This window comes from Gouania willdenowi, chromosome 10 (assembly GCF_900634775.1).
Source record: "Gouania willdenowi chromosome 10, fGouWil2.1, whole genome shotgun sequence".
In the NCBI taxonomy this organism is placed as follows: Eukaryota; Metazoa; Chordata; class Actinopteri; order Blenniiformes; family Gobiesocidae; genus Gouania; species Gouania willdenowi.
This window is the reverse complement of record NC_041053.1, coordinates 40,425,434-40,436,428: the sequence shown is the minus strand read 5'-3', so window position 1 is coordinate 40,436,428 and position 10,995 is coordinate 40,425,434. Positions and strand designations below refer to the sequence as shown.

At 38.7% G+C, this 10,995-nt stretch overlaps 1 protein-coding gene across 1 annotated transcript; it reads right to left on the bottom strand.

Annotated features, from left to right (window-relative positions):
• Positions 1-227: 227 nt before the first annotated feature.
• On the bottom strand, positions 228-7,396 carry slc49a3 (solute carrier family 49 member 3). Its single transcript, XM_028459864.1, has 10 exons — positions 7,158-7,396; positions 5,890-6,048; positions 4,872-5,088; positions 3,624-3,700; positions 3,427-3,564; positions 2,987-3,103; positions 2,694-2,846; positions 2,419-2,576; positions 2,257-2,360; positions 228-522 (listed from the first exon to the last, which is right to left on the bottom strand). Exons 1-10 carry the CDS (start codon positions 7,275-7,277, stop codon positions 344-346), a joined length of 1,422 nt encoding a protein of 473 aa, XP_028315665.1. The 5' UTR covers positions 7,278-7,396; the 3' UTR covers positions 228-343.
• Positions 7,397-10,995: the final 3,599 nt, after the last annotated feature.

The window sequence follows — 10,995 nt, the reverse complement described above, 5'->3', positions numbered from 1 at the left end:
TTCGAGTCAACTCACGCCCTCTCTCTCTCAAGTACCCCCTTTAGTGTCATTACGTACCCCTAGGGGTACATGTACCCCCATTTGAGAAACCCTGGTTTATTTACAACTAAACACTAAAACATATTTACTGTTCTATGGAATTGCAAAGGGCCCCAGGAGCCACCAGGGGGCCCCACAGACGAGTCCTCTGACTCAACCGAGACACACTTGAAAAAACTCTGAATGTAGCATTTCCAGAAGACATGGTTTTATTTTGAAAGGGCTGTAAGGTTGGATTAGGGCATGTTTGTTTGATGTGATGGTAATGTGGACTTTTAATTTGAAAAGCTATGAATGAAAAGTGTTATACAGTGGGATGAACTTGTTCCTCTGGTTCCTCTGGTGGTCTCTGGCTGACACTAGAACAGTCTCTGTGATGGACGGCCTCCTCCTCAGCCTCCAGACGTCTGTAGCGTGTGTGGAAGATGAGGACGAAGGCGCAGGTGAAGAAGCTGCAGAGGCCTGCCATCACCATCATAGGCACTGAGGACATTAATCATTATTAATGTATGTTTACCACAATAACGTAGACACATTTACACTGAAAAACCACCAAATCTGTCCAGTTAGTGTATACGATATGGGGACATATTTTAATTATGCACGGTGAGCACACGAGTCATACTCAACCGTCCCATGATGCATTGTGAGCAAACATCCTCTTTTCAAAATAAAAGCATCTCTTCTTGTCTTCCATTAGTTTTTTTTTTTTATATCTTTTTTGTAAATGGGGCTCTTGTTTTGAAGTTAACAGGAAGTTTAGTCAGTAGCACAATTGAGGGGCTCCGAAAATCTCTGAAACGTGAGTTTTATGGATGAAATGAGCACATGTTGATATTCTACTTGGTCACTTTCTCACTTAAAATGTTTTCAGAACTTTCAAAATAAAGGTGGAGAATCAACAGAGATATTTAGCCTCAGTGTGAGCAAGGTTTTTAACGCTGTGGTTTCCAAATGCATCTTGGGAAACTTGGAAGTATACTTCAGTGGGAACGCTCACCATAATAATCATACTATAGTATATATTAGATACTAGGGCTGGGCGATATGGCCTTTTTTTAATATCTCGATATTTTCAAGCTATAAGACAATATATATCTCAATATTTTGCCCTTGCTTTGAGATGATGCTTTGATTTATACAATCAAACCAGAATGTCATTACTCAATATATATATTGATGTTTCCTCTGTGATGTAATTGGGGTTTCCCCCCAATTATTATAGCATAACGTACCTGTTAGTTTATTTTTTCGGAGGCAAACCCTTAAAACAAGGTAAGTCTAATGTAACACAGGGACCTTTATTAACATAAGTGTAGAAAACAATATCAACATTTAGAAAACTAAGCAATTATGCACATTTTAAAAACAACTTCAGCTGACCAAAGTGCTGTACAGTTTTTTTCAATTATCATTATAATTAACTATCAATTATTTATTTATTATTACTGACAATTGTGAATTCATCAGATACTATTATCCAAAGTATTATAAAATAACAGTTACCCCTACCAACACATGCACACATAGACACACACGCTGCCTTCTGAGGACTGTCCCTTTAAGGGAGCCATGGTAACGTAAGGTCAGAGTGGCTATCCGTACAGTTACCGACATTCTATCCATACACAGCACCCCTCACGGACTAAGACTAAACCACGTTACGTACGTTTACTTCGGTAAACGTAACAATAGCACCGGGGGATGTCTCTACGGCAACCGTACGAATAGACACTTTTTTTTTTTTTTTACTAACCAACTAAGTGGCGGACTCTTTCTACATGTTGCAGCTGCAGAGGTGAATAAGTGGAGGAGGAGGGGTGGTTCATCAGCGCGAGGGGGGCGGAGCATAGTGGCTGTGTTGGACATGGGGGAGGGGGAGGAAAAATAGGTGCGGACTTGACTTGAGGCCAATGAAAATAAATGTATTGCTATTTTAAAGCAAAATAAACCATATTGATATAAATATTATTGTCCCGTGTGATATCGTGCTCATAAATATATTGTTATAAATTAAAATATCGATACATCGCCCAGCATTAGTAGACAGTGTATACTCATTGAGTTTGTAGCGTACAGTATAGTACGTTAGTGGGACATTTACAACACAGCCCAGGTTTAAACCATAGGCCTGTTCTTTTAGGAACACTTTGATTAAATACCTCCCCTGGTTGTAAGCTAAGTGTAGCGTGGATAAAGCTGAATACTGTGTCGCACCTCTCCAGCTCAGGACGTCGTCCCCACACGTCTCCAGAGGAGCTTCAGTCAGTGGTTGAGTCAGAGCCTGGAGGAGGAGGATGTAGAGCACAGACTGGACCTGCCTGTGGGTAGAAACACGTCTTATACACTAAGAAAACACCAATGTAGGAGCGTTCCTACCCCGATATGAAGATGAGTCCGGCCGACGTGGCCTCTCCGACTGGGTAGGAACACTCCACAGACAGCTCCATGGCGATGGGGTAGATGGAGAAGCCGAAGAAGCCAAAGACAGACGAAACGGCTGCTACAGCTGCTTTCTGAGCAGGCATCAGAGACACCTGGGAGACGACGAGAAAGGAAAACTGATCTAGGACCGCGGCAGCACCACCTTGTGGTCTGATGAATACATTACACCTAATGCATAAAGGCCTGGAACCCAGTAAAGAGCGTCTCACCACTGAGAAGGCGATGCCAGCCAGAGCCGAGAGGCTCATGTTCAACTTTGTGACTTCGATGAACTTCTTGGTTCTGTCCACGTAGACGCCGAAGATACCGGCGCCGACGATGCCGAAGACAATGAAGAGGGCGCCGCACATGCCGGCGAAATCCTGCCTCGAGATCATCACGATGTCATCATTTAGTTCCATCGACACGTTTAACAAGCTTTCCCACATGTACTCTATGTATCATATGTCTATAGCAAAGGTCATGAACAGATCTATTCTCTATAGGGCTGTAGATCACTCACATTGTCGTATCCTCTCACACACAGCACTTGTTCGAGCAGCGTAGAGAAACAGGTGAAAACTGCGATCCCGGAGCCAAAGCTCAGCAGCAGGACGAGGTAGGCTTTGTTCTTCAGCAGCTACGGAAACAGGAAGTCAAGTTGATTCCCTTTCAGAATAAAGTTTTTTCCCCAAGTTAATGCTCATCGAGAACAGATCCGACACCCACCTATTTTGGGGTCACGACCCTTGACGGGAAACAGTGTTACAAATGCTACAAGAAAGAAAAAAAAACTCCCTTCAAAATAAAAGCCCTATATGTTTTTGCATTGAGAATAGGCATAGACCCATGACTTGAGAAAGTGTTACAACTTACAATGTAATAATACAGAATTTCATCCCTTCAAAATAAAAGCCCAAGCTGTTTTTGCCCACTGAGTATAGGTTCACTCTGTGTCCTCACCAGTTTGATGCCCTGTACGTACGGTTCCGACCCTGATGACTCAGCACTGGCTGATGGTGGAGTGGGCGGGGCATTGCTTCTCAGTCCCACTGTTGCTAGGAAACAGATGATGCATGGTGGGACTGCGTAGGAGAGCATCTGGAAGTAGGAGAGACCAATGAGATGGTGATGTAACGAGTGGACTGTGATGGACTCACCAGGACGGGAATCTCAGAGGACGTTTTCACCAGAACAGGTGAGACGACGTTCCCCAGGAGGATTCCCAGAGGATTGGCTGAGGACGGAAAGACAGAAAAATAATACATAAAAAACACAAAATGTGAACAAAAGTACACAAAGAAAAAACAAAAAGATCCCAAAACAACAGAATATCAGTCGATAAATCAGCAGATGAATGAAATATATGAAAGAAGAACATTGATATTCACAGGATACAGGAAGAAACATCTTTGTAATATCAATGAGTCATTTGTAGCTTTTGAAAAGGTTCATGTGACACTGGGTGTTTGAAAAAATATCAAAAATTGATGCTGAAGCAAACATTAAAAATCTAATTTAGAATTAATTTTTAAAAATGCATTACATTATTTAACTTAAAACAAAGGATTAAACTAGATTTTAATAATGTGTTAAAGTTTAATTTATTCAGACAACTGTTCCACAAGAAATCCACTTCAAAGGAAACAAAGTGATCAGCAGATGCCTCTGACGAAGACTGACAGTTTTCAGTCAAAGTGGATTTCCTGAGGTACAGTCATCAGAATAAATGAAACCTATATTATTCAAAAAGAATCTTGGAATTATTAGATTTTAATTAACAATGAAGCTGCTTTAAAAACTGTATTCACAAGGCAAATACAAATTTGGAAATTGAAAATTGGCAAAAATGTCAACCTGTATCTGGATTTGTTGACAAGTTATATAATGCAGGAAAAACAGAAGACTGACCTTGACCTTAAATATGACCTTGAGTGAAGGTGGGGTTAATTTAAAAAGTAGGAACAATTAGTTTAAACTGGCAAATAATGGACATGACATGTCATGAATGTGGTTAAATTGGCAAAAACAAACATGAAATATGGTGAAAAGAGGTTAAAAGTGTCAATAATGGGTCAACATATGTGAAAAGTGGTGGAAAAGGATTGTTAGTGATGAACGTGTCTTAAAAGGGGAAAAAATGTGCAGAAAAGGCATTGAAATGTGATGTAGAAGTGTCAGAAATGGGAGAAATGTAGCAAAAATACTTTAAAAGGAGCAAAAATATGACAAGAAAAAGTGATAAAATAGGTTAAAATATGGTGAGTTTGGTGTAGTTGGAGAAAAATGGTAAAAACAACAACAAGAATACAGAAAAATACCCCATATTATAACAAGAACACACAGAATGACTCCAATAACACAAGAATAAATCCTATAAATGTAAATAAAGCAGAGTAATGTCTGACCCATGGAGGCGATGGTGTTAGCCGTAGCTCTCTGATGATCAGGAAACCACAGAGCTGCGAGTTTAGTGGGAGCAAAAACCATGAGAGGCTGAGCCATGGCACACAGAGTCTGACCCAGCATCACCACCCAGTAGTGGGCCTTCATAGCGTCAGTCAGTGGGGCCCCCAGGAGCCGGATCACTGCACCCAGCATGTTGAGCCACGCCCCCGAAATCAACTACACACAAACATAAGTAAACCAGCTATTCATTACAAAATAATGTAAGCAGTGAACTGATCTCAGAGACATAGACTGAGCTTTTATTGTGAAAAGGTCAAAGTGAAGCTACGTCAGACACTGCAACAGGGTGGCCCCAAAATAAACACACAAAATGACTCCAAAAACACACAAAACCATCAGAAACACCTAAACTTACATCAAAAACACACAAGACTACAACGACATATACACAAAATGACACAAAAACACTGAAAATGGCAAAAAAACACAAAAAATAAAAATACACAACAAAACAAAAATACACAAAATGACAGTAAAATGCACAAAAATACACAAAATCACTGAAAAATGCACAAAATGACAGTAAAATGCACAAAAATACACAAAATCACTGAAAAATGCACAAAATGACAACAAAAATACAGAAAATGACAGAAAGAAACACAAAATTACTCAAAAATACATAATGACAACGAAAAAACAGAAAATGACCAAAAAAACTACACAAAATGAATCCAACAACATACACAAAATGACAGTAAAATGCACAAAATCACTAAAAAAACACATAAAACATTAGCAAATACTGACAAAAATAACTAAAAATGTACAAAATGACAACAAAACGATAGCAATGACATAACATGCAGAAGATAAACATAAACAAACAAAAACAGTCCTTTGTTGTTTCCTGTGTCATTATTCTAAATGCTGACATGAACGTTGATCATGTGACCCTGCTGTGATAAATATGGGGCTCTGATTGGTCGAGAACTAACCACTAAAACGCTTTCCTACCGTGACCCGTAGTCCCAGCGTGTCCAGCATCAAACTGGTCCCAAAGCTGAGAGGAATGGCCACCACCATGAAAACCAGTGACAGATAGTTGATCTGATCCAGACTGACGCTCAGATACTGGGCAGACTGGTTAGCTACTGGTGCAAAGGTGATCCATAACTGTGGGAGAAAATAAACACATAACAACGCTATGTATTACCAACATATTCAAATAATATTGTTTCTCTTCTATGGCCCTGGAGTCTAGTATTACATATATCTATGTAAAAATATAGAAAAGAACAGAAAAATACACAAAATGACTCCATGAAAAACAATTGTAATTGTAATAAATAATGACTGAGACAATATTTATAGATAAAAATACTCCATAAAAGACACAAAAATATGAAAAAGTGACTAAATTAAAATATATAAAAGTACTTCAAAAACATACACACTACAGTAAAATATACAAAAGACAATAAAAATAGAAAAACTATTAAAAAAACACAATAAAGGACACACGTGTGTATTTGTGTGTATCACTGTGTGTGTGTCTCTGTCTCAGTGTGTGTATCAGTGTGTGTGTGTGTGTGTGTCTGTCTCTGTGTGTGTGTGTATGTCTGTCTCTGTGTGTGTGTGTATCAGTGTGTATGTCTGTCTCAGTGTGTGTATCAGTGTGTGTGTGTCTGTCTGTCTCAGTGTGTGTGTGTGTGTGTATGTCTGTCTCTGTGTGTGTATATCTGTCTCAGTGTGTCTGTCTGTCTCAGTGTGTGTGTGTGTGTATGTCTGTCTCAGTGTGTGTATCAGTGTGTATGTCTGTCTCAGTGTGTGTATCAGTGTGTGTGTGTGTCTGTCTCAGTGTGTGTATCAGTGTGTATATCTGTCTCAGTGTGTGTGTTTGCCTCAGTATGTGTGTGTGTGTGTGTGTGTATCAGCGTGTATATCTGTATCAGTGTGTGTGTGTGTATATATCTGTCTCAGTGTGTCTGTCTGTGTGTGTGTGTGTATATGTCTGTCTCAGTGTGTGTATCAGTGTGTATATCTGTCTCAGTGTGTGTATCAGTGTGTGTGTGTGTGTCTGTCTCTGTGTGTGTCTCAGTGTGTGTGTGTATGTCTGTCTCTGTGTGTGTATATCTGTCTCAGTGTGTCTGTCTGTGTGTGTGTGTGTGTGTGTATATGTCTGTCTCAGTGTGTGTATTAGTGTGTATATCTGTCTCAGTGTGTGTGTGTGTGTGTGTGTGTGTGTGTGTGTGTGTGTGTGTGTGTGTGTGTGTGTGACTCACAGTAGCGTTAGAACAGTTTAACAGACACAGCAGCAGTAGAACAAACCAGCGCCTCTGGTAGACCTTAAAGTGTAGAACCTTCCTCTGCTGCTCACCATCATCATCATCATCCTCACCCATCCTCACACACACACTACACACACTACACACACTGAGGTCCGGCTCAGCGCAGAATGTGTGTGTGTGTGTGTGTGTGTGAAATGTTCACACACACACTTTCACAGCTGATGAGGACCGGAAACAACTACTGGAAAACTGGACACAAAGATCTTCTACAGTGAGATGAGCCACTACATCATTCATTTTAGTTCAGGGGCCAAATAAGGAGCATCTTGAGGGTCACAGACTTTTTGTAGGAAAATGAGTAATTTCAACATGAATGTGTTCTAGTTTACACTTCTACGTATACATAAAATACTAAATATGTAAGAAAATGACAATATACCAGCAATAAGTGACAGATATCAGTCCCAACAGGATCTACACGTTATATTTTCTAGATTTGTGACCAGTTTCTATTTAATTAAGGGAAATATTATGTAATAATTTGAGGAAAAAAATTGTATTTGTCCCTATCATTTTGACTTTCTCCTGCGGTCCAAATTAGATACTCCAAAGGGCTGAATTTGGCCACCGAACCATGAGTTTGACACAGTACAAAATCATCCACAGGTTTTCTCATCTTCATGAACAAGCTGCTCGGTCAGATGATAATAATAATAATAATAATAATAATAATAATAATAATAATAATAATAATAATAATAATAATTATAATAATTATTATTATTATTATTATTATTATTATTATTATTATTATTATTATGATTATTACTATTATGATTATAACTTCTGGTAACAAGTAAAGCCCAGAACACTGTTATTTCTATTTCAGCTAATTTATTGTATTACTATTTATTCAATTTGTTATCTTTTTTATTTATCAATTTATGAAACTATTCATTATTATGATTATAATTATAATTATGATGATTGTTATTGTTTTCATCATCATCATCATCATCATCATCATCATCATCATCATCATCATCATCATTTTAGCTTCTAGTCACAAGTAAAGTTGAGAAAACAGAGCGTGTGCTCTTATTTCTATTTCAGCTCATTTATATTTACTCAATTATTTATCTTTTTACTTATTTACTTATTTATTATTATTATTATTATTATTATTATTTGTCTCTTTACTTAATCATTTATTTATCAAATTATTTTCTTTTACTTACTTTATTTTTATTACTTACTAATAGTTCGGACATTTGCATTCATTCACAATAACTTTACACAATATTTTAAATATGACTTTCCCCCAATGTTTTAATGGCAGGACTCACAAACACATGGTGAAGTCTACAGTAGCGCTCCCAGGAATGAGGGAGCTAATGGGACAGAGTGAGAGCTCTGCACTTGACAATCTTTGGCTGCACATGACACCTAACTCCTCCCTCTTTTTAACCCTTCATGGGAAGTTTTCAGGAAGTGAAACCTGTGGGAAAACTGGACCATGTTCAACTTTTTTCTGTCTGTCAGCATTAAAGTCAACTTTTATCCACAAACTCAAGTCACACAAAAAAATTATCTTTTTTTTTTAAATTTTGTTTTATCATTATATACTAAGAAGTGTAAATTTAAGAAAAGAAAAGTAACATTAAAAATAAAAGTATTTACAGCTTCCTAAAGTAGAGATGGGCAACTTTTATCACAGCAAGCTGAATAATAATATAGTAAATAATGTAGTCACATTTAGAATAATGATCTGAACATTATTATTGTCATTTTTGTTTACTATTGTTGTCATTTTGCCTATTTTTCTCTCATTTTATATGTTTTTGTTGTTGTTTTGTGTATTTTTTTTTGTTTATTATCAATATTATGCATCAGTTTTGTATAGCGCTTTTCTGGGAACTCAAAGTTGCTTTGCAACAAAGGGAGCAGTGTTGGAATTCAATGCCTTACTCAAGGGCACCTCGGCAATGCTCTGGGGGTGCCCTCTCCAGCTACTAGAGCAGTCCACACCGGGACTTGAGCTGGCAACCCTCCGGTTCCCAACCCATGTTCCTATGAACTGAGCCCCTAAATTTAGGAATTGTTTTCTATATTTGTCCTTCAATTGTCTATATTGTGTATTTTTCCTCTCATTTTGTTCACTTTTGTTGTTATTTTATGTGTTCATCACCATTGACTCTTAGTTCAGAATTAAAGTAAATAATATTTATTTCTATAGCATCTTTCACAGACAAAAAGACACAAAGTGCTTCACAACACTGTTTAAAATCCAAATGTACAGACATTATAAAAGATCAAGACAACATAGAATCATAGCAGCCCAAGAATAGCTCGTTAAAAGCTTGAACAAATAAATAAGTCTTAAACTGGCTTTTGAAGTTGTCGACAGAGTCAACTGAACGCAGAGAGCAGATGGTGGTTCTAAAGCCTGGAAAGATCCGTCTCCTCTGGTCCAGAAACCAGTGCAAGGAACCATCAGCAGATTCTGATCCATGAACCTCAGAGCCCAGGAAGGGGTGTAAGGCTGTATCAGATACTGATGTAAGAAGGATCCTGACCCTGCAAGGTTCTGAACGCCAGAACCAGAATTTGAACAATTATCCTATAAGACACTGGCAGCCAATGGAGTTCTTTTAGAACAGGAGATATGTGAGTCCTCCTATTTGTACGGGTCAGGATTCTCGCTGCAGAGTTTTGCACTAGTTGCAGACGAGACAGTTCCTTCTTGTTCAGACATGAGAATAAACTATTACAATAGTCTAAACGACAAGACGCAAAGGCATGGATGATGAGCTCCAGAACATTCTGAGACATCATTTTCCTCAGTTTAGAGATGTTCCTTAGATGGAAGAAGTAGTTGATCTTCAGCTGCTCACAGTGCTGCACTAATGACAAAGATAACGCCCAACTTTCTTAGGCTGGGTTTAGCAGACTGACCTAAGTCACCTAAAAACTGTTTAATCCCTGGAACTGAGTCATCAGTGGCAATCACCAGCGTTTCTGTTTAGTCTGCATTGAGCTGCAGAGCGTTATCGCTTAGTCATCGTTTTATTTCCACTAAACAGTGGAGTAAGGAGTTTAGCTTCTGGATCTCTGATGGCTTAACGAAGCAGTAAAGCTGGATATCATCAGTGGATAGGTGGTAACAAACATCACTGAACCAAGGGGGTCAAATACAACAAAAATAAGACAGGACCCAAAACGGAACCTTGAGGGACTCCACACAACAAATCTGCTGACTCAGACCTTATTTGATTTGCTGAAACACTAAAACTTCACCCACATAACTATGAGCAGAACCACTGAAGAACTGACCCTGACAGTCCTACTTGATCCCTCAATCTTCTCAGCAGGACCTGGTGGTCAACGGTGTGGAAGGCTGAGGACAGATCCAGAAGAACCAGAACAGTGCATTTTCCCCAAATGTCTCCAGACACTTTCAGTAAGGCCGTCTCCATAGAGCGTTGTTTACAGAAACCGGACTGAAACGTCTCATGGATGTTATTTTGATTCAGGAAAAATGTCAGCTGGTCACAGACCACCTTCTCAAGGATCTTAGACAGGAACGAGGCCTGAAACTATTGAGGTCCGTTGGGAAACACACCAGTAGACAGACAGAGGTTCACCATTTTAGTGACTCAAGGGCCAATTACATCAAACACTTTTTGATAAAGTCACGGTTCTATGAGGACCACATGGTGGAGACAGGCTCAGAGACAGCAGAGGAACCACATGGCAGGGGTGAGATTTTATCTTTAATCATCTTCATTTTATCAGTAAAAACAGGTGTAACTGAGCAGCAGGACATACCAGA

Coding starts and splice junctions, on each gene's coding strand:
- slc49a3 (XM_028459864.1), bottom strand. CDS start 7,277: ATGGGTGAGGATGATGATGATGATGGTGAGCAGCAGAGGAAGGTTCTA. Junction 6,049..7,157: donor TAAACTGTTCTAACGCTACT/GTGAGTCACACA, acceptor TTTCTCCCACAG/TTATGGATCACCTTTGCACC. Junction 523..2,256: donor CGACGTCCTGAGCTGGAGAG/GTGCGACACAGT, acceptor TAATGTCCTCAG/TGCCTATGATGGTGATGGCA.